At 35.8% G+C, this 23,533-nt stretch overlaps 1 protein-coding gene across 2 annotated transcripts in view; it reads right to left on the reverse strand.

The window, feature by feature from the left end:
* Nucleotides 1-217: 217 nt before the first annotated feature.
* The window catches only part of SYCP2 (synaptonemal complex protein 2), a 45,621-nt gene continuing 22,305 nt past the window's right edge, over nt 218-23,533 (reverse strand). For both annotated transcript variants that reach the window (XM_090064616.1, XM_090064617.1), the window contains 26 exons: nt 22,844-23,016; nt 21,385-21,460; nt 21,218-21,275; nt 20,328-20,464; nt 19,889-20,235; nt 19,115-19,239; nt 17,807-17,840; nt 17,118-17,188; nt 16,962-17,019; nt 16,004-16,059; nt 15,281-15,329; nt 14,891-15,065; nt 14,461-14,528; nt 13,565-13,738; nt 12,014-12,206; nt 10,541-10,791; nt 9,848-10,033; nt 9,113-9,203; nt 8,240-8,407; nt 5,404-5,531; nt 3,473-3,567; nt 3,291-3,390; nt 2,174-2,232; nt 1,754-1,832; nt 1,271-1,327; nt 218-862 (listed from right to left, as the gene is read on the reverse strand). In XM_090064616.1, coding sequence (XP_089920742.1) covers nt 791-862; nt 1,271-1,327; nt 1,754-1,832; nt 2,174-2,232; nt 3,291-3,390; nt 3,473-3,567; nt 5,404-5,531; nt 8,240-8,407; nt 9,113-9,203; nt 9,848-10,033; nt 10,541-10,791; nt 12,014-12,206; nt 13,565-13,738; nt 14,461-14,528; nt 14,891-15,065; nt 15,281-15,329; nt 16,004-16,059; nt 16,962-17,019; nt 17,118-17,188; nt 17,807-17,840; nt 19,115-19,239; nt 19,889-20,235; nt 20,328-20,464; nt 21,218-21,275; nt 21,385-21,460; nt 22,844-23,016 — 3,080 coding nt within the window. In that variant the 3' untranslated portion in view covers nt 218-790. The remainder of the gene's footprint in view (nt 863-1,270; nt 1,328-1,753; nt 1,833-2,173; nt 2,233-3,290; nt 3,391-3,472; nt 3,568-5,403; nt 5,532-8,239; nt 8,408-9,112; nt 9,204-9,847; nt 10,034-10,540; nt 10,792-12,013; nt 12,207-13,564; nt 13,739-14,460; nt 14,529-14,890; nt 15,066-15,280; nt 15,330-16,003; nt 16,060-16,961; nt 17,020-17,117; nt 17,189-17,806; nt 17,841-19,114; nt 19,240-19,888; nt 20,236-20,327; nt 20,465-21,217; nt 21,276-21,384; nt 21,461-22,843; nt 23,017-23,533) is intronic.

The raw sequence follows: 23,533 nt of genomic DNA on the forward strand, positions 1-23,533 counted from the left end.
AAAGACTTTTCCCCTAAGGTTTCTAGAACATGTGGCAATACAATATAACTGAAATGCAAAGGAAAGCTATCCATCTACACATACAGGAAATGTCAGCACGCCAACAGATTTTGTGTTATTAAGTAAAAAATAGTCTTAAACTTGTACCACAATGTATACACCTTTTGTTAATGCCTGTTTTGTGAAGATGAAAGAAAAGACCCAAAAGTGTGTGTCATGGAAATTTTAATACATATTTGCAAAATAAGGTAAAAACACGCACATTTTACAAATGATTTTAGTCTACAACAAACTTCTACTGAAAGCTAATAGCAGGGTTAAATAGGATGCGACTTCCAGAAATGCCTTTCTGATCTCCTTTTAATGTGCTAAAATAATTTGCAGTCATATTCTGCACCTGACTGGACACAATGCACTACAGGGTGTCATGACATAAACATGACCTTTTCATGTCAGTTGGGAATGGCCACTTTTCTACATCCATGAATAAATACATCTTTTAAAAATGATCCTTTATTGTTAAACATCCCTTGCATCTTATGTGGAGATCCTTTAAAAATAGCACTTCTTTAAAAATCCAAAATTTACATATTACATCTTACTATGGTAATCAAAAGAAACCTCAAATGCTCGTGACAGAATAGAGTTTATCCACATAAAATTACAATCTTTAAAGAAAAAAAGAGATTTCATAGCAGTGGTTTGCTTTTGCTGAATGATTGTCAAACTTCACATTACTGATAACTAATCTGAATATAACAATATATTGTTAAAGTATTTAAATTTGACATTAGAATTTTCTTTCTTCTGACAAAAACAGGGTCTGCAATCCTCTGCGAACATTAAATAGCTCCTCTTCTTGCTGTGGTAGAAACATATTATATTTATCAATACTTTAAAGAAAACTTTTAAAAAAGTATCACAGCATCCAGATCCAAATCTCACAACATGTATGCATTGCTTTTCCTATTTGTTCTAATATGAGCCATAATAAAACTCATGCGGGAGTCACTACATAAGCAGAGAACTATAGGAATACATTTATTTACATCATTTAATGAATTCTAAGTAAAAATTAATAAAAGAATATGGTTTAAGATATTTTAATAATATTTGTAATTATTTTCATTTTATTTCAAACAAACAATAACAGCATATTAAAAATTGCAGCTTCAACTTAAGAAGTCAATGTGCAAACAAACTGTTAAGTTCCTTTAGTAAAATGCAAAGAGTAAGTAATTAGCAATCCGTACAAAATAGCTTCATTTACCATTTCCTTAAGGAGCTTCTCTTGAAGACCTTTCATATCTTCTTTCATTAGATGCATCTATAAAAATATAGAGGTATCTATACCATTTGTTTATTTTTCCATCAAGACTGACAGCAAATCTTCAGAGACATTTATGCATTTGATTTTAGTTTAAGATCAGACTTGTCATTGATAGACTTGTTAATGGTAAAATAAGAGTGCCTGAGGTACAAGAAAAGTTGTCCATGTTCTACAGCACAAGCAATTCTGTTATTTATTTTAGATACAAAATAGAGGTATTAAGATATAACATATATCTGTATATGTTAAGGAGTACTTGTGACATTGAAAATTTATCAAAAGTATCTAGGGACCTTAATAGTACAGTGGAGGTAAAGACTTTTCCTATAAGGAATATCTATATCAGGAACTCAATACCAACATTTGGTGATAGAAAAAATAAGCAAGAAAACAAAAACCAGAAGAACAGGGAAACTGTCATACCTCAGAAGTTAAGATATTTTCCTCATACTCAACACTTTGGTAGATATTCTTCTCAAATGAAGTTTTAAGAATCTGAATCCTAATAAAGTAAGAAGTGAATTAAACATCTCAGCTAAACATGAAGAGTCCACACCAATCTAAATACACCCTTTTTCTAAATTCTCATGTGTTATTTAATAAGCATTCTTATTCCTGTTGTTATTGTAATATCCCAGTGGAATTAGGGCGAAAACCCAGGAGGATAACCAAAATGCTAGCACATTTCAGGTATACAGAACTCTTCATCCACTGATTTCACTATTTACACAGATGAGCAAGACTTTTGTCCCTGTTTTATTTGGCCCAAAGCACACTCTAAGCAAATAGTAAAGTGATGGATCAAATCCGAGTCTCATACCAACAAAAATAAAATCTACTAACCTCTGTTGCTCATTTCTCTTGTATACACTAAAAGTATTTGCCTGCTTTTTCCAAAAACTCTAAAAAGAAATATAAAAACAAAACTGAACAACTAAGAAATTAGCACAATGCAGGTTTATTTTTAATAGTAATATTCAGTGTCAAAATAAGCTAGAATGACAGATTTAGAAGGGGCAGGCATTCTACCATAGCCCATGTGATAGAGTCATAGAGAAGCAGGGCCAGAAGGGACCTTGAGGTATTATTTAGTCAAAACCCCTGCCTGAGGCAGGATCATCCCTATGCAATGATCTAGCTGGTCCTGATTTGAACAAGGTGTTGGACTAGATGACCTGAGGTTCCTTCCAACCATAGTTTTCAATGATTCTAAACCAACCTATCCAAATCTACTGTCTAACCTCTTCGCAAAACTGCAGTCAACCCTGATACAACACAAGACAACACCCCAGATTATCCGCAGGTGTTTAAAAAAAAAAATAAGGCTCAGTGGGGCAAGGTCCGATATTTAAAGAGCTCATTCTAACTCAAGCTGCAAATTTAACATTTACTTTCCAGAAATTAAAGCGTCACACATCTTTTCTACAACAATCAGACACTGCAAATATTTAAGTGTGGTTAAAATGAGACCAAACTGGTTTTCTTGTTCGCTTTAAACTCAATTTAAAAACGGGAAGGCCAAAACATGAAATTTAAATTAAATCTATTAGCTGACCCATCAAACCCAATAGGTTAATGTACCATTTTGATACTAGGCAAAAATTCAGGTCTGAGTTAAATGAGGACTACTGAGGCCAGGTGACTTGCCTTAGGATACATCGCATCAATGCAAAGAAGCAGAAAATCTGTAATGGGGACTGAGAAATTCTAAGTGCATAGGGATGGCCAGGACCAAGAAGATTCAAGTCAAAGTATCTTAAATATAATTGTTAATTTCTTTTAATTTAAAGTTAAGTCCCAGGGAGATTTAGAGTTCATCTTTAGTTGTTCGGTTTTTTGTTTTTTTTTAAGAACTAGCTGCAAAACACACCTTTGAGCCAGAACTGATCTTCCACAATTAAAGGACAAAATATCAGTTCTTTTTAAAATAGTTTTTTAATGAAATTGTTTAAATACAAACCAAAAATTCTTTCTCCATATTTTTCAAAGAGCGAGAATCTTTTTCAAAACTCTCAAGCTCCTCCATGATAGCAACATGAAATTTGTCCAGCTGTTTGATCCTATCAAAACAGAAATAAACTATAAATAAAAACAACCTGTAAATACAAATATGTTTTGTAAAATAAGTAACCTGCTACAGACCTGCATTCATGCAGCTCGTAAGTCATTGTTGTCAAATGCTGCTGAGCAGTTTTTAATGACTGCTTGTTAAAATGGTCCATTCTTCTTGAGCGGCTCTAGAAGGATGTGTTTTAGGGTTACTTACAGTCTACTTATTTTCAAGTTAATTTTCACTTTAATGAGAAGTGAGAAAAAAATTATTAAATGCAAGCAGTTGTAATTAATTAGCAATGAGACTACAGGTTACAATGGACAAATGTTTTAATTTTGAATTCAAATATGCGCTGTGAACAAACATGGAAACTGCACATGTAGGATACTTGTTTGTGAATGTAGTTACCTGTTTCGCAACTGCAAATGTATTTTTTTGGTTTAACAGTTATCCGTTTGAATCAACTTAGGTACTTCATTTTAATCAGTCTGGCTGACAGAATCCTACACTCTAAATATTTTACTGAATGAAAAAAAATAAGCTTATACCTCAGGAGATGGAACATAAAATCCATTTGACTGGCTGGCCTACAATCATATAGATAATTTACTTTCACCAAAAGCTCAATTAATCTCCATGTGCTGTGCTGCAGCACCTAAAGGTTTAAACACAGTGAAGTATACGCTGCTGCAGAAGGTTGAAAGCTCACCTGCGTAATGATCATTGCTTAGTCTGCTTACTTAGAAACACCTGCAAGTTATCTTTTCTACTGCACTGATTACTGATTAATTAGCTGTCTGTAGTGCCAAAATCTGCAATCTGCCAGGTCTTATGAGACCTGAAAGACTGGATATATTCTGTTAAAAACCTTCATCCATCAACTCTTGAAATTTGGCACTTGGCAGGAAAATCTTACTTTACAGCATCAATGAACAGCATAGCTCTCGCTTATAAACTATCAAATTATGGAACACATAACTTTGCTTTTGTCAGAGGCAGAGGTGGTAAGCAAAACTTATGTTTAAGTTATATTTAACACTTTCCTTTGTAAGATCCTGTTTAAAATTTCCCCACATTTCAATTGTTTGGGTTGAAATTTTCCATACAGACTGCCCAGCAAGAATTCTCCTCCCATTTTTGAGTGCAGTGTCTGGGAAAATGCATTTCTTAACACTGGCCAGCAACTTTAATAATTTGTAGTGCCCATAAACTTCAGAGCAGTGACTTGAGATTTGGCTAGGATGGTCACCCTGATGTTAGGGATAGACTATAGACTGCTGAACATTGCAGTTAGCACCTGCTCAGATTAAATTTATTAGAGGTTGGCAGCTAAATTCTTCAAATACTTTGCCTCCACAGAATGACAAGGGCCAAGCAGATTCTTTTTCCAACAGTTGCATGTCAGGGCTGCTGAGCCCAACAGTAGAGCAGGTAGACTGTCCTTTTTTTCCGATAATCCTCTTGCCTGTAGCCTAGGCTCTGTAGAGAAAGAAGCAATCTGACTCGACTAAAAAGGGGAGCGATAGGAGTCAGGGAATAAGTGGAAATGAAAAAAGAGAATACGGACAAGCTAAATAACAAGAACTGGGGAGACACAGGTATAGGCTGGAAGGAAATAGGTTATGGGACAGACAGAGAAAGGTCTGTAAAATGTCAGAACATGCTCCCCTGCAGAATTAGGAGTGGAACTCAGGATTCTGCAGCTCAGCATTTCTCTGCTGTCAGTAAATATCTGTGTAAACCACTGGCAAAATGTGCCTGAGCCTCTTTTTCTGGCTGTATATTACCACTACACTCTTAGCTCATCTAATTAAATATATATATCATAATGAATATGGAAGTTATATGAAGTTTGAATAGGCAACCTTAACTGTAGCATTTCCAAACTCCTAACTTGGTGACCATTACATTCTTTTATTCTAGTCTTTCTACATATAATCTTATATAAGGCAGTTCTTTTAATGGTGTCTCTACCTAAACTAGAGTATCTATATATACACACACGTGAAAACTGGCTTACCTGAATTTTCCTAGTAAATTCTTTATGGAGCTTCTGATATATCCCTACACTTGAACACCCAGGTTCCCAGGCCTCACCATCCGTAGTAAACAAGTCATTTATAGATACAGTAGATATGCTTTCAGTCACTGAAAAACATTAAAGATTAATCTGCCATGATTCAGAAGTCAGTATGCCACATTACAGAAGTAGGAATATAAAAAGGTATCTACCAATCCTGCTTTATTTTACTACCCCCTTTCTGCTTTTTTAATTTGGTATCTGTCTACTTTTTAGACATGAAATATTTTTCATATTATTTATCAGAGATTATAAACCTTCAGTTGTTAAATATGGTACTTAGATATACATAATTTCTGGAACATCTCAATCGGTCTTTCAAGTATGTGTGTACTTAACACAAGGCCTTGTTCAGGGGCTTCAGATATTTAACCCTATTTTAAATATCAATATAACATTACATCAACACTTGAAAAAGTTGTATATATAAAATGTTGGCCAGTTTAAGACTTTTCAAAAATTTGTCCCAAAACATGATATTAAACAATCTGGCATATCAGTGAATGATTAAAGTTGCAAAACTAGACCCTAAAAATTGATGGATGCCTTGGGAGACATTTTATGTCAGAAGGATTTTAGTGACACAAAGACTTCAGGATATGGCCCAAACATACATGAATTTGCACAATACATTAATACCAAAGGATATGAAAAATCTTTAAAATATACCAGTAAGCATAATCAACATTTTTTTCATTTGAGAGCTGTGACTGCATCTTGCATGAAATCTGCCCTCTGTTCTACAGTACAACAACAACATCTGGTAACTTCAGGTAGAAAATGAACAGATTCCTTGCCAGTCAGTAGGGCTGTGTGAAGCCTCAGTCACTGATTTGGCCCGATTAGGTGACCGAATCTCTGAATCAAATCATGAGACCCTTTGATCTCTCCGCCAGTCGGAACCCTCCAAATCTATTGTGAAAGATACAATGATTTGGACATGGACACAGCTTTAAATGTTTTTTCTACATACCTCAAGGTACCAGGCAGCTTGTGAACGCTGAGATGGTGGGGTGGATGGAGTGTCTCATGGGAGTGCAGGGGCGGGTCCCCCGCGTGCTCGGCGATGGACCCAGAAGTGGACCAGAAGCACTTCCAGTTCACTTCCAGGTCTGCCACGGAGCATGTGTGGGACCCTCCCCCCACCCAGGCGACTGGTGCCTCCTGGAGCTGGGGGCAGGGGCACCTAGGGTCCCCACATAGCCAATTGCTGAGCCAGGAGGGCATGGCGAGGTGGAGGGGAGTCCCCTGCGTGCTTGGCACTGGACCCAGAAGTGGACTGGAAGTACTTCTGGTCCACTTCTGCGTCTGCTGCCAAGCATGTACCCCTTCCCTCCCCCCCACAAGATGCTGCATCTGCCCCACTATTTCAGCATTCATGAGCCATGCCTGAGTACCTGGAGGTATGTAAAAAAAAAATGTAAAGCTGTGTCTATGGCCAAATTGCTGATTCTGTGAATCAGCATCGAATCTTCAGATTTGGATTTGGCTGAATCGAATCAGGACAGGGAACTGGATCAACGAATCGAATCACTGTCCCCTGATTTGAGCTGAATCTGAATCAAATACAGCCTGCTTTGCACACCCTTGCCAGTCAGTGTGTTATCTGCAGCCCACTTTTTCCCTACACTGGAAAAGGAATGTGTCCTTGAAGACTGCATTAAGAATTCACTTGGTAGAATCAAACAGGCAAAAAGTGCCATGAGCCAATGTTTGGAATGTACTCTTCTCTCACTTTAATTTTCTTTGAATCCTCCTGCTGAAGACCATGATCCAGCTCTCTCTCCTATTAATTTGACCTTTTCTTCTTCAGGAGAGGTGAAAGAAGGTAAGAAGAAAAGAAAATGGAAAACATGGAAACAACAGAGAACATACAGAAAAGGAGAAGCAAGGTAGTTTCATTAACTGAAGTTGACAGAATTCAAGGGTAAGGACCTTCAATGATGTATCCCTAATGTTCTTTGGCATGAGACTCATTAATAGTGCAGCACCCTGTAAGAAAAGCTGTGTCCTTGGGCTTGATCACAAGCACTCCCAAAACTAACTCTACTTTTTTCAGTAAGATCTGCAGTTATTGTGCACACCTTTCTTGCCAGGACACCAGTGCACTATACTATACTGATGTGCATTGTGAAATCTTAAGTTTTTTGTTGTTTGTTTTCCTTCCATTTAGTCCTCCTCTCTAAGTCCAGCCTTGACTCACACCAAGGAACTGGTTGTGGGAAAGCATACACACAGGAATGAGAGACAGTTATTAATCTTTTGATTCTACTGAATCAGAATTTTTGGTCTCCTTGCTTTGCAATAGAGCAGAAAACAGTCAGCGAGAACTTGTTCCTATTTTATTAACGGAAGAAACTGTCAGAAAACACTTTATTCAACTCTTAACCTGATCATTTAAGTATACAAAATATAAATAGCCAACATTCAATTTGAGAAAAATATTGGGTTTAAAGCTTTACTTCTGTGAAAATATTTTCACTGACCAGAAAAATTATGCTTTCTCACTCATCTGAAAGATAAGCAGTATACAGTATTCCTTGAACATTTACGTTACTAGGTAAGGAGAGAAAATCTTCCTGAGCACTTTCCATTGGTATCTCAGAAAACAAAACAAAACAGCGGAGTCTGATTTCTTACATATCTGCAATAAATTGAGTTTATGAAAGGAACCTGTGGATTTACTCTAGAGTTGCAATACGATCTTTATTAATATGTTTCTGGTTTGTACTTCTTGTATGATGATATTTAAAGGGCAACTTGAGCTCTTGCTAACCTCTACTACTGGCAATATCTTCATCTGCTTTGAATAATTTTTTAGGGAGTAACTTTATTTTTCTCTTTCGTTTTTCATCCTCTTCTTTCCTCATTTCCAACATTTCATCAGAATCACTTTCTATGTCATTGCAATACATTCGTTTGAGATTGGAATGTATGGAAGGTCCTGTAAGCATGACAAAAATGCATTCTATTTTAAGTTACTTAGAAAGAGGCACTGAATAATTTATTTTCTGTATGATTTTGTGTGGAGCAATGACAGTCTGACAGATTTTTCTAAACACCAAAAACAGTATATTCCCATATTCTGGGAGCATGCGCCTTTCCTCTACCACTTCCAGAATCATACTGGAATCTGAGTATTGCATTTGCAAATAGTCATGTGCTATCAGCAAACATTTATAACTATGCAAATGAAGTGGTAACAAAGTACAGCGGATACAAGTCTCAAAAGTGTATGCTTGCTAGTCCTTCCAATCCCATTGGGGCAACATTGTTCCTTGCTAATAAATTAACATTCATATAATCTAGTCCTGAAATCCTGGGAGTGCTACCAAATCCCCCCTCCTCCTTTTAGTTGAAGGTCAGCTATTAACTTGCCAAACTATGCAGGCAAAGGGATGCTTAAACTCATTGCTAACTGGTCCTTCTACAGTATGAGTAAATAAGCATTACTTCCAACAGGAATGCCTTGTCAATAACAAAGATATACTCATTTTAGGAAAGTAATTAATTGGGTACAAGTGAGAAAACAAATCAAGAAGTGGAGGTTGTGAAGACTGAGGCCATATTTATATATTTAAGAAAATATTTTCATTGCCTATTGACAATTATTAAGATGAGTGCTTTTTCATAAATGAAATTTACATACCAGATTCATGTATGTGACCTACAGGGTCTTTATGCCATGACTGTTCTCTGTCTCCACTAGATGTGGTTAACTGAGACGGAGATAAGGATTCCTAAAAGAAAAATAATCGTTTTACCTGTAAGATAGGGAGCCTATTTAGATCTTCAACATCTTCAATTTCAAGAATTTCCATTTCAATTTTTTTAAAAATAAGAAATATGAAAATATGAAGTAACAATAAATAAATTAGTTTGTGTATACAAGGTTTATACAAGTATCCTGGCTTATAGGGGAAAATTTTAATGCTTACTTACCAATATTTGTATCAGTAACTATACTAAGTAGTAGCGCATTAAGGCTACAATGAATGATAAGAAACCACTTTCTATTTTAAAAACTTGTAAGCAGAAGCAAAAGAATTTTTCCATCTGTGAAAACTGATTTTTATTTTATAAAAATATCAAGATCAAAAAACCAAAGGGAAAGAGATATTACATATTCTTCTTGAAGATAGGAATTAAATGGTCTTGGTACAGAATTCTTTCCTAGCTGTCTCATTTCTAACTTAATTACATCCCAAACATTTTTAAGAAAGGAAAATAAAATTTGTAGGCACTATTACAGGTAAATAGCCTCTAATGTTGATATCAAAAAGCAACAGATATGCATTATTTCCTAATGTCTTGATTACATGTAAAAATAACAAAACATGGAAAGCCACAGCTTTTCAGAAGGGGTAGATGACAGATACCATACCTCTCTTTTACTTTGCATGATATTTTTGGTGAGATCTTTCATTTCTTCAATGGCGAGTTTGCCAGAAAGGTAATTTTCAACCTGGATTGCTTCATTAATATCGCTCAGTTCTACATCAGGTACAGAAACCTCTATGACTTTTCTACTTGTGACAGTTTTGTCTTTGGTTACTGAAGTCAGGCTGGACTGAACATTAATATATAATAAATCATTATTGAAAAAAGGCATTTCAGTTTAAAAAATAAACAATTATATATCATATACACTTCCCTTCAGCAGTTTGTATTGGCTTGCTCTAGCATCTCCTTGTTCAGCATGCTAGCTGTTGTGAATCCCAGGCCTAGTTATCTATATCCACTGCACAGAAAAAACTTAAGCTCCTGACCTGGATTTGTAAATTTCACTCTGGAGCCTAAAGTTCCTTTGTATATTTTGGGATTAAAACTCTTCATGACATCTTGCTATGCATATATTCAGAAGGCAGCTGAAGGCAGCCTTAAATTTTGTTTGGGACTTGCAGACAATGTTATTATTTATATCAGTAAGTTCTGATTAACTTCTCCAAAAAGTGAATATTCTTAATTAGAGCAGCTTGGTTCACTGTTTGATTAAACAGGTACCCTAATCAGGACACTGATTAAAAATGGACAACCCAAGTGTATTAACTGTAAATCATAACTTTTAAATTCTTACCAAAGAGACTGGACTTAATCCTGGTGAAAAACTTTCATTTTCAAACATAGAGTTTCTCACAGTATTTTCAGGAGACTGGTTTACAGATGTATGTTGATCATTCTTTTTTGTTGCGTGCAGCACATTAATGGACATCAGTTTCACAGCATCTAAAGAGTCCTTTTCTGGTGTTGGGTCCTGAAGAGATGATGTTGATCCTTCCATGGCAATGTGCTTTTGGATGAGTGCCTCCTCTGACAGTTTCTCAGAACCTAGAGCAGGGGTTTTCAACCTTTTTTAATAAGTGTACCCCTGGCGGCCAGATGCGGAGCAGGGGGGAAGGGGTGGAGTGCAGCTGGATGCGGAGCTGGGGGGACGGGGATGGCCACACACAGAGCAGCAACAGCGTGGGGTGGTCTGTAGTGCTGGCAGTTGCCATGTGCAAGCTCCCTCCCCCCAGAGTCCATTCGGCTGGGCGGTGCCTGTGTGGCTTGCAGAGGGGTGCCGCTGCCCTCCCCCACTGCTCTGTCCCTGTCCCACATGCTCTGTCCCCGCCCACCCGTGCTTACCCCCTAGGGTCTTTTTAAGTACCCCCAGGGGTACTTGTACCCCTGATTGACAACCCCTGACCTAGAGAATAAAACACTTAATTGAGGGTATTGGGTAGCCTGGGCAGGAGGCAGTAGAGCAGGGGTAGGCAACCCCTAGCACATGTGCCAGAGTGTGGCATATAAAGGTGTTTTGCTTGGCATGCACACCTCAGGGAAGGGGCCAGCGCTGCACTGCCACAACAAGGATCGGACCCTGCACAGTTCCCCTATCATCCGCCCCGGCATGCCAACATATTACAAGTCAAGGCTGCAGGTGTTTTTGGCACTCTGGGCAAAAACACTGCCAACCCCCACAGTAGTCTCACTTGAAAAGTGATTACAGAGTAATTCTACAGACGTCAGGGTCTGATCTGGAAGGCAGCTACAAGGAACAGTGGAAGATGAGTACATGAACAGAAGTCCAGATAGCAACCCTACAAATCTCAGAATAAGAATATTGATGAACAGTCTGCCCCCCCTCCTAAAGAGAACAAGACTTTTAGAGGACAAAGACCAAAACGACCACGTGGTCTCTACTAGGTGGATAATTTTAGCAATCCTGAAATCAGCTAGGTGACTCCTAAAGGGCACTGTAATTAACCCTGTAATCTATGAGTTTTGGATCACTCTAAAGATCTACCAAAACAACTACTTATGACCCCAAACAGACAGATAGGATGTCAAAAAAGGATTAAACTGAAAATCCAACAGGTTGCTGATGTGCAATGGGACAAAATTATTTAGGATTATTTATGAAATCTAAAAAGTAGTATATTTGAGCAGTTTCCTGCAAAAGGCCAGAAAGATGCTCTGTCTCAAGTCAAGAGGTGGTTGAAAAGAACTTTGGTGTGGTAGGAACATTGGATCTGTAAATGCTAAAAGCAAACATATGAATAATACACACCTCTCACTGTTTCAATAGAAGCTGGACTTTCAGTTGATGGCACTGGTGATCCTTTTTTTTTTCTCTGTCTTGCAAGATCTTTTGATTTATTTTTGATAATCTGTTGTTTTCTTGTTACTTCCTTTTCTGAATCTGTAGAGCCAGTGGCCTTCTTTTGCTTGACTGTTTTGCTTTGTCCATTTTCATGTTCTTTCTGGAGGTAAAAAAATATATATAAGGATTACATTTCAACACACTGGGTGCATCTACATGTGCAGCAGACTGAGCAGTTGTTACTGTGCAGTCATTTAGTACTTGCTTAACCAACATTACTGTGCAGTCCCAATACCACACTGCTATTTTTAGCAACTGCTGCACAGTGGCAACGAGCTACAGAGATGAAACATCTTGTGTAAACGCACCCACGGGGAGCATGCACACATGCGCTTTACTGTGGAGTTGACTAATTAGCTCTGCAGTAAAGTGTCACAGTCTACACGTGCGCCGGTATTAGGGCATAGTAAATTCATTCACTCCACCGTAAGATAGTACTGTTGGGGATAGGGAGGCTGGGGCACAAGGGTGCTAAAGTGCCTAGCCACATGGCTGCATACTCTCAGCACTCTTGTGCCCCAGCCAGGCCCTCCACAACCCAACACTACCACCTCAACACTTTGTGCCCCTGCCAGTCAGGAGGTGCTCCGCCCTAGCTCAAAGTACTGCTGTCCCAGGCACATGTGTCGATGCTGCATCCTGGAGTAGTGAACTCCGGTTCAAACTGTTTTGGAGTTTATTGTGTCACTTACTGAATACCTGTGCATAGTGATAGGTGTTATAAATCTATAACACAATACAACTATGCAGGCAGATATTGTGGGTCCTAATCTGCAGGCCTCTGTCTTCTTTCTGCTTACTAAGGGGGCCCTAATCTGAAGGCTCAGTGCCTTCTTTCTGTTTACTAAGGGGAAGTGTAAACCAAGGCTGCTTACAAGCGTGGGGGAAAAAAATCCAAAACATAGCGCTTTACTTTCAACTCAGAGCACCACCATGCCAAATGCAATGTGTACCTGAAGAGAAATTATGTCAGTTTGACCCAGCCCGCCCAGCATCTGTATAGCTCATACACTTCAGCAGGGCTTTTTGGTGTTTTTATCTAATAGCTGATTGACTGAATCGCCAAAAAGCCCTGCTGAACTGTGTAAGCTATACAGGGAGCCAGGTCAAACTGGCAGGATTCCTCTTTCAGTAAAGTGTTGGTTTTTTGTTTTTCCCATGTTTGTCAGCACCTCAAAAGTCTGTTGAAGTGAGATAGTGAAGAAAAGGTAGGGCATGATTTCGAGAGCAGCTGATAACCCACAATTCTATCTGTTGTCTAAGGAAAGCATGAAGGCTTCCAAAAATTCATCTCAGAGAATGTAAGTTAGGCAACTCAGCATTTGGAACATCTTTAAAATCAGAGGGTTTTTTTTTTTTTTTTTTTTTTAATACAGGGTACCAAGCCTTAAGGGGAAGCTGCAGAAATGGGTCTTTAGGAGAACAATGGGTCTTTAGGAGAACAATATTGCAGTTTACCTGCATTTTTAGTTTAACAGGGTACTCTAAAGCTTCCTCTTCACTCTCTGACTCTGAATTTGAGAGATCTTTGTAACTTTTTTTGGATAATGCTGCTCTTCGAGGCCTTTCTGGTTTGACCGTTTGTTTTCTGTTCTCATCAATCTTTGTACTTGTTTTTTTACAAGCAGGTACCTTTGGAAAAAAATAAAATCTTCAACTTTACAATAACGTTCAACTACAAGAAGTATGAGTAGGGTAGCAAGGTAAAACACTTTACATACTAGGAACAAAGCACTGAAAAATAAAATGATTGGAAAGTAAAAATATCTTTGCTGCATGACAAAGATAAATTACATTATTTGTAATGTGGCTCAACTGACTTTAGCATACTAACACCTGGGGTGAATACAGCAAGTAATATTTAATGTTAGTCTAACCCTGGCTCAGACAAAACTTGGCAGGTTAATAAGCCAACAGTTAATTCCAATGATTAAAGACTGCTTTCCTCATTCTCCTGGTGAGAGGACTAGCTTATATTCACAATTTTGTACAAGCTAAAAATAGTGCGGATTTCCAATGAAACAGATGAAAATGCACGCAGTGGTAAGTGAAGGTTAACAGACTTCTGGTAGGTGTTTTGAGAAATATAAAAGAAGAGACTAGAAAAGCAGCAGAAGTCTCTAGTGTATTGCAACTCTTAGCTAGTGTTATCAGGGAGTAAGACCTACCATATCCAACATTTTAATTGGCTCTACTGGTAAAACAGTTTAAACCACATTTAGAGACTAATTTTGAAATAACTTTGTAGAAGCTTCAGCAAATTAATAGAGATGATTAAAAAAATTTTAGCCCACTTAAGAATTACATAATGAAACACATATTTCAATGTGTATTAATTCAAGTTGCATTTTTACCTTTTTGTTCTTTGTTTTTTCCTCTTTAGAGATATCCATCAGATCTGCAGCTTCAGGGACTACTTCTGCTGTTAAAACAAAAAAGTTGAAAAAACTGCCATAATATCTGCAATTCTAACCAACTACATTAGTTTGAAGAAGGTATCATATTCATCTATTGATTTATTGAATCCATAAATAGTCTACAGCTTATTTTGATAGTAATAAGATTTTTCTAAAGTTTTTTTTTCTGGTCTAAATTAAGCACTTTTCAAAAATCGGTTTCATAAAGGCATAGGCCTAGCAAATGTGAAATGTGTTGGAAGTTAAGAGAAGAACACGATATATATTGAAATATAATGCACATTATCTATGGCAAATATAATTAAAATTTTGCAAATTCATTATAATGCAAGGTCATTCTGCAAATCTGTACATCAAAGTTTCTTACTTGTTTCTACCCTTTTTGGTTTCTTTAGGTTCTGATTTCTGCTATAGTCTGTTAGCTGAGGTTTATGCTTTCTACTGGACTCTTGTAGCCAACTAATGTCTGTCTTGCTGTCATCACCTCTGTATTCTGTGTCTGTGTCACTGAACAGATGCTTCTTGTTTTGATTATTTCTAGCCTATGATAAAGGAGTGTTTAGAAGTAATTTGTGTCTTTTATTTGTAATATAATTCTTACTTAAATAATATTGGTACCTTTGAAAGGGGGGGAAATAGGCAATTTGAGCTAAAAAGCCTAAGTCTTAGAGTCTTCAGAATCCTTTGTATTTATGGTTATTTAAAATATTAATTTTTGGTCTCTGCAATCAATTTTCCCGGAGTTTAAAGAGCTTACTTTTTTTCCTTCTTTTTTTTCAATGACAGTTCTTTTTTCATCAGGATTCCTAAAAGAGAATTAAAGTTGAAAATACCTAACTAGATTGTTTACACCCTACTACTTATGGTATATAAGCGTGTGGGAGGGGAATCAATGCACACATTCCAGAGATGATAATTTTGGTAAGTCTAGAGACCTCCTTCTCCTTTACAGATAATATACTAGCTTCCAAGTTTTAAGCAATAAGGGGCACCCAATAAATAGTCTGTTTTCTTGGGGAGTGAACACAATTAATGAGAGGACAGTACAAAACAGCCATTAGGCTGCCTCCCAACAAAGTGTCTTATGAGGAAAAAACAAAGCAATCTTCATAAAGAAAAACAACATGCACTAACCTAGATAACCTGATTAAAACAGAAAAGCTATAGGCAAATTTGCCAAAAGAAAAGGAGTAAAACCAACATGTAGCCTAAAAAGCATTAGACCTGTTTTACCTACTGAAGAAAAAAAAAAAGAAATTATGAAGTTATTTCCTGGGGAAGGAAAACTACAAGATGGTTTTCTTCACCATATCTGGAGGACTTGAATATGCCATGTGGACTTGCATAGAGGAAGGCTGATGAAAGCAAATTAAAATATTCATTACGACTATCTCTAAGAGAGAGTGGTCATAATGAATATTTCCATATTATTTTCCTCTATTGCATTTCCCATACATGAAAAACAATGTAATATGCTTACAGTTTTTTTGCTGGGTTTGTACTAGCTTTCAGTTTGGTGACATGTACTTCTTGGATCTAAAAAGGTAAAACAAACAAATGAGAAAAAGTACCAATGTACATTTATATTTTATACATTAGTAATTCAGACAAAGAACAAGTATATGCCTTTTTACCCAGATATTCTAGCTTTCAATTAAGTTAAAATAGTTAATTTTATATCTTAGAAATTTTCAAATCATTGCCTCAGATTTTCAAAGGTATTTATTTGCATCAGGACATATACTCAGGCATACTTGAAAATCTTCCATTTACATCTTTAGTTGTCTAAACATCCTTAAAAATCAGGTGCTTTGGAATGCAAGTTGCACAGATTTTCAAAACATCTAAAATCCCTTTAGAAACTGTGGTTTGGCTTCCAAAATTACTTAGGTACTTGTGAAAACTTTACTGTATACCTAATACATTCTAGAATTTAGTTTTACAATTATAAAATCAAAATAAAAAATTTGTTTGGTTAAACAGAACAATGCACTAACAAGACCAGCTGTCTCAACCACATTCTTTCTCTTTCTTTTTTTAGTTGACTAATTGGAACAAGAAGGTTCTGTTATACAGTCCTTTAAATAAGATCTTTATTTGTTTTAAAACTATTTAAAAATGATTCTTCTAATAATTTTTATAACGGCAGATCAACAGAAGATCCCACTGAGTATCCAGGGGTCAATAAAACCCACAAAAAACCCCTCAGGTTTTGGCAGTGCGCCCTTGCAGCACCAAGAATACCTGACTGTGCAGTATGTGGCGCTGCACACATGTTTGCAGCACTACATACTGCATGGCCATGCTCGTCTGGATGCATCCAAAATGTTTATCTTATTCTGGGCCATGTTGTAATTTTCAAATAGAAATACGATTTTCTATTAACAGAGTTCCTTTGTATTCTGTTCCTTTAATCCTAATTATAGTTGTAATCTTACTCCAAGCTTTATTGTAGGTTCATCAAATCCACTTGTGTTGAAATTGTAGACATCATCCCTGTTATAAGATTTAAAAAAAAAAACAACCTTTGCTGAATTGATGAATATTCAAGGCTAGATAACTGACATTTCCAAACAGAAGTACTAAATACTTACACATATCCTGCATTCTTATTAAGAGTAGTAGCAGTTTTCAGGTTTCTATAACTTCTATTTTGAATTATTTCCTATGAAGAAAATAGGAGTTATGTGGAGCTTATTTAGTCATCAGTAAAAAGCATGTTTTTCAGTATAAATATGGGAAATAAATCAGTTAACTAAGGGTATGACAAATGTAACATTTGTATTGCTATATTAGACCTTTCTAGCAATACAAAATTCAAGTGAACAGATGTGCATGCCCCCTATAACACTACTGGATGAAATAGCAACTTCTCTATGGAACTAAATGTGGACGGTGAACTGTAATGCAACGGGGGCAGAAAGAGTGTCTTTGGATCCACCATATCTCATAGTGCCCTGCTTCTCACCCTTCACTTGTAAGGGGAAGGAAGGAGGAGCGCGGTGGACAGATAATGAGCACTGTTCCTGGGCGCTCAACCGTCAGAGTTCGAGAGGAGAGCTCTCCAGCAGGTTCCCTGCATCTAGCCTCCTAATTCTGCTAGAAGGCTGCGGAGCAGATCTGGAGCCCTTTGGACACCAGGAGCTTCTTGTCAACCCTGCAGGACTATGGGATATTTCAAGTATTAAAAGTGCAATGAAAAACAAGATGTTGCTCTACTTTACTACAACGTATCAATTTTTCAGATGACATTTTCAGGTACTTCAACAAAATATAAACATACCTTATTGGCACTGAATCCGGACTTATTTAATGATCTAAAAAAAAATCATAAAATGTACTGCAAAAACATATTCAGTATACTACTAACATAAAAGAACAACTTGGTAGCATGAAGAAATATTTGTTAATAAAAAGTGTGGTCTGGTTATTAATATTTGCTAAAATAGAATCAAAGTTAACATGTGGCCAAGTTAGCACGTGTAACATAACAAAAATATATTTTAAAATTTCAGCACTTTATAAAATGGATTTTGCAAACAAACTGCACAAGTATAAATCAATTCCAATCAATCTCAATTTTTTTCAGGATTATTCCATATCATTCAGCAAGGCAGAAAGGTTTCATTTTCAAAGTTTTCTAAGCAACTTCCAAGCATATGTAGTAAATTTTTCAGAAGTGCACAACAACTATATTTGAATATCTAAAAGGTACAGTGTAGGGCCAACTGGGATTTTTGGGTGCACCTAGGAGCGTGACACTAAGATAGCTATATCCTTGTATCAATCATTCAGAAAACATGGCAGACGTGGCTGATCACCCAGGTATTATGACAGCTGAATCGTTTTAACTTTACCTAGTTATTTTTTCCAGCCAGCTAACATCAAAATTATAGAAGAGAGAAAAAAACATAAACAAAAATATTAACAGCAATAAAACTGGGTAAGATAGGATCAGCTAAGAGAATACAGACGTTGTTCTGTCTCACTGCCACAAATGGTAATAAGGAAATAAGTAGCTATTAGGGATGGTCTACACTTATGACCTCAGGAGGGGGAGCACAAGAATGTGCAAGATGTGTATGCAGCTCTAATGGTCACAGCCGGTTTTTGATCTTTTGTGTAAGGGGAATATGCGCAGCAAGCATGGAATCCACATGTATGTTTGTCTGAAGAAGATTCACTGGTCATATTTTCTGATCCCACCAAATTCCCTTTAATGTGGACAGAGCTTCTAGTATTTTCTATTTTTAATGGCAGAACTGAACCAATATCAATTAGCACAGGACACAAAGGGAACCACCCACAAACTTAGGAGTAAGTCATAACTAAGACATATATAAAGCAAAGCAAGAAATGTGGTTTCTTATGATGACCTCTTTTATTGGAACAACTGCACAGTTGGGATAGAGTTAGACAAGCTTTCAAATGCAAGACTTTCTTCAATGATGATGTCTTGCATTCAAAAGCTTGTCCAACTATGCAGTTGGTCCAATAAAATAAATCACTCCAAGAAATCCTTGCCCCTCGCATAATTTTTGAACCGTCACAGCTGACATCACTCTTACACTACAAAAAGAAAACATCATACCTGTTGTTACCTAAAGATTCTGTTACTTTTCTTGCACAATTGCTGTCATTCCTTTTTTTGTATCGGTCACTAATTGTATTTATTAGTGATTCTGCTGCTTCAGCTGTTTCTTTGGATTTTGCTTTCTGTAACAAAAAAATTTATTTATAACATTTTAACTTTGCCCAGATGTCTGCTTCATAGAAAGGCCAAGCTGCCGCTGTGGTACAGGACTTTATTCAGATAGCCCAGACTCCTATAGATCCCAGAAATTCACTAAGCTTGAATTAACTATTCTTTCCATTAGGTATGTTCAACAGGTATGTTACTTGGGCAATGTAAGAAAATTTCTAAAGGAAATTCTCAAAGAAATTTTCCAACTACAGCTTTTCATACAGGAGTTATGAATCTTAACACCCTTATAAGTAGGACAAATAACAGTAATTAGTACTTACTTACTAGTGTTTGCAGGATATGACCCTCAGTTATTTATATTAATTTTTATTAACCAAAAAAGACCTAAAACTCACATTAAGAACAAGATTTTAAATCCTTTCACTTGGCCAAATTTTGATCCCATTTCTAAATATTTCAGAAAGAAATGTGTTTTAAATGGCATATTATGGTATAAGGTAACATTTACAAGTTCACTAAGATCCTGCATGATTATAAGCTGAGTGGTGAGCAAATAAGTAGAATTAAAATATGCAATACTGACATAGTGAAAATGTAACATAGAAAGTAAACTAAAACTTCCCTGTCTCCAAGGCAGACGAACCAAGATAAAACTCTTACCTTCTCAGAACTTTTGCGATTTGTAGTCCCTTTTTTATCTTTGTACTCCATTAAATCAACATTCATCAAAGATTTTTCAGCCATTCTTTTTGGATGAATTGATTTAAAAGGTGTTATTTCAGGTATACGGCGAGTATCTGTTGCCTCTGTACATAGTATTTTCTGTTCCAAATGCTTAGGGGTGGTTAGTGATTGCTCAGTTTGCATTCTGCAGTATTCCTCTTTCATTTTATTAGCTTCACTTTTTTGCTTCTTTTCTATATTTCTACTCCGACATTTTGGAGATGTACTTTCAAAAATTGAACAGAAAGCTCTTTGTTTGGAAACTCTTTCACTAAGAATAGAAACTAATGCAAATAAAAAAAGAAAGTTAAAAACACGTGGGAAAAATTGAGTACAAAAAATAATTTGCCATTAATAAATATTTATCAAGCTTCACCTTGATGGGATGCATGTCCTGCTGATGTATTTGTTTTCTGTTTGTCACAGCTTGTTATAATTGCCTCAGGCACAGAACATGCCCGTTTATTCCAGGTTTTATTTTCATCAGAAGAAATTTCCAAAATACCAGGCAATCTACAAAAATAATTCTATTGTATTAAAACTGAAACACAGAATTGGGTATTTATAAGTAACTATAATAAACATATGTCAGAAAAATATTTTTGAAATAATAACACTACTACATAACACTACTACCATTACATAACAAGGAAGATACAGTAAAATGGAAAATCATCACATTAAACTAAAAATTAAATATAGCAAACAGTCTATTTTATTTCAATTTTAAAAATTCAAAGACTATGATTAGACTTGCTTGTGGCTAAGTCTTGATGCATTCTTATGAGAGTCAAAGACAAGGGACATTTTTACTATTTGCTACAGGGATCACTAATACTAATAAAGAATGCATGAACAATGTGTTCTTTAATTGAAATAACTAGATCTTGCTAAAAATTCCTGACTTGTTAGCTCATTGCTTTTCATGACTATTAAAACACAGAAGATTTAATTGGTAAACATGTTTTTAAAATCCAGTCTGGAAATGGTTTGGTTGTGAATGACTGTTTCTAGAAGTTGCATTGTAGGAATGAAAGAAACCCAAAAAGTGTAATAAATGGCACAGCCTTTAGCTAATAGTTCCAAAATACTGCTAAATAGTTTAGGAAGAACTAGATATCTAAATTTTCTGTAATTCACTACGAGCACTTGTCAAATCACAACACAGGAATCTAATCAGTATATTTATGGAAGTACTTACAGGTAATGTTCTTAAAACTAGTCATTACATAATAGATGCATTAACAGTTGTCATGTCATACTTACAGAGGCTTATACTTTCTCTCTAGTGGTTGGGAATCAGGAACAATATCTAACAGTTCATCTAAATAAAACATGAATTTAGTATTAAAAATTAATTTTGCCACTTTCATAACAATATGAAAATAGAACAGTTTAAAAACAGTACTGTCAAAATTTGCCAAAGTGCTCACCTAACATTTGTTTTTGGCCAGTCTTACTGTCTGCCTCACTTTGCATCAGTTCCAAAACTTCTTCAGCTGACATTTGCTATAGACAAAGTAAGAAATTACAAAAATATATTGGCATGGAAAAATATGTTTTATTCCTTATTAAAAAAAATTATTTTCAAATAAAACATAACTCTTTTCATTTTAAAACATATATGTTTTAAAAAGGTTTTCAAATCATCTTGCCTCATTTCTTATTCCTGACTTGCAATTAATTTGTGTTTCACAAAATGCATTGTCCAGTACACCACCCTGTCCCCCCTAAACTTACTGAATTATGTCTTTTAAGTAAAAAAAGTAAGTTTTACAGATAATTAACTAATTTTGATAAATCTGTACTATGTCTTAAGAGTCACAAACTTCTTAGGTGCAGCTGTACCTGGAAAAATGTTTTGGAATCCTACAATACCATTTCAATGTATTCAATGTATTCTTCTCATCTTACATCTTAATAGTAGTAAAGAGTCTTCAAGGAAATGTGTATACCTGTGGAATCCACTGTATTCAGATTAATTATCCAGTGACACCTGTATGTCTTCACTGAAGGCCTGATTCCAAGTTCAATTAAGTCAACAAGAGTGCTTAAAAGGACTTTTGAACTGGCCTTGGGTTTGCAAAGCTAAGTCTAGATGACAATATTATTTTTTAAGCATATTTTGTAGTGTGATTTAAAAAAAATTGAGAAATTAAATGTCTGATTTTGAAAACAGTTGGATAAACAACAACAAAAATATTTAAAAAATAAATGGGATAAATAAAACAGGCATGTTTATAAAAACAGGATTTCTATGAAGCTGATCATACATCTCTTTTGATGTACCCACATATTTATGTTTAAAGTGCTTACAACATTGGAACGCTTGTAAATAAGTTGTCTAACAACTAACAACTTCTTTATAAAAATTGTTTGGTGTTGTATTTTGATGGCAATCCTGAGATAAAGGACAGGAATATTTTGAATATGCATACTAAAATGTAATCTTTTCAATGATGTTTATAAATGTCAGCAATATTTTAGTAATTTACGGGTATCCTTTTGGTGCAAGAAAGCTAAAGAAAGCTAGGTCACTACCAATGTGCCGTACTGGAATTTGAGAATGGAATGAATAAAAAACAAAAACATTCTCCAGGAGACATGATTAGATTTAGTCAATCTCATGGAACGAGTGAGTCTAAAGTTTATATGAATCCTCAATTTCAGCTGGATGAAACGTAATCTGTAACGCAAAATGAGGCAGCAAAATGATTTAGAAAGAAAGTAATATGGACCTGCAAAGCTAGATTTGTATCCATATCAACACTGGTATGGACTAAACGATGTTATGAAAATAATCCAAAATTCTTTTCTATATAGTGAAGAACTGATTATGCACATATTTCTAAAATAAATTTTAGCAAGATCATAAAAATATAGGTTAGTTACTTTTTCTGCAGAATTATTCCTTTTAAGAGATTCAGACACAGAAGACATACATGCTCCAGCAGGCTCTAGATTTAAATTCTTTATTCCACCCTCAGTTAAAGAGTTATTATTAGTTTTTTCAGAAGAACTCATCATTTGCAAAGGTAGTTTAAATCGACCCTTTCGTGGAGTTGCTGTAAACAAACCAGAGGTTTGTTAGAATTTTCTTTATCTATTAACATGATTGTGCCATCTATTGCATTAGTATAGCTAGAGGGTGCTGCATAACACCTCCCTTTATAAAGTTTTAAACAAGTCACCTAACTCCAGTAACAAACAAGCATTTATTTCAAACTATTTCACTGATTTTAATGAAGTTACAATGGAGAATAAGGAACAACAGGAGATTCTGTACACTAAATAAGGCACGGTTTCTTTGTGAAAAAGTAGTACATGAACATTAAATTAATGAGTATGCCATAATGCTTATGCACAGGAAAGAATCATAGAAAAATCAGGGTTGGAAGGGACCTCAGGAAGTCATCTAGTCCAAGCCCTTGCTCAAAGCAGTACCATCTCCAAGTTGTCTGATCCCAGCCAAGGCTTTGCCTAGCCAGGTCTTCTTAAAAAAAAAAGAAGAGAATCATTTAAAGAATCCAGTTGTAATTTTAGTTTTAGAATCTCTTCTTGTGAGAGTTCTCAACTTTCAAA

Source organism: Crocodylus siamensis, chromosome 10, assembly GCF_052110815.1.
Source record: "Crocodylus siamensis isolate JL-2025a chromosome 10, ASM5211081v1, whole genome shotgun sequence".
NCBI lineage: Eukaryota > Metazoa > Chordata > Crocodylia > Crocodylidae > Crocodylus > Crocodylus siamensis.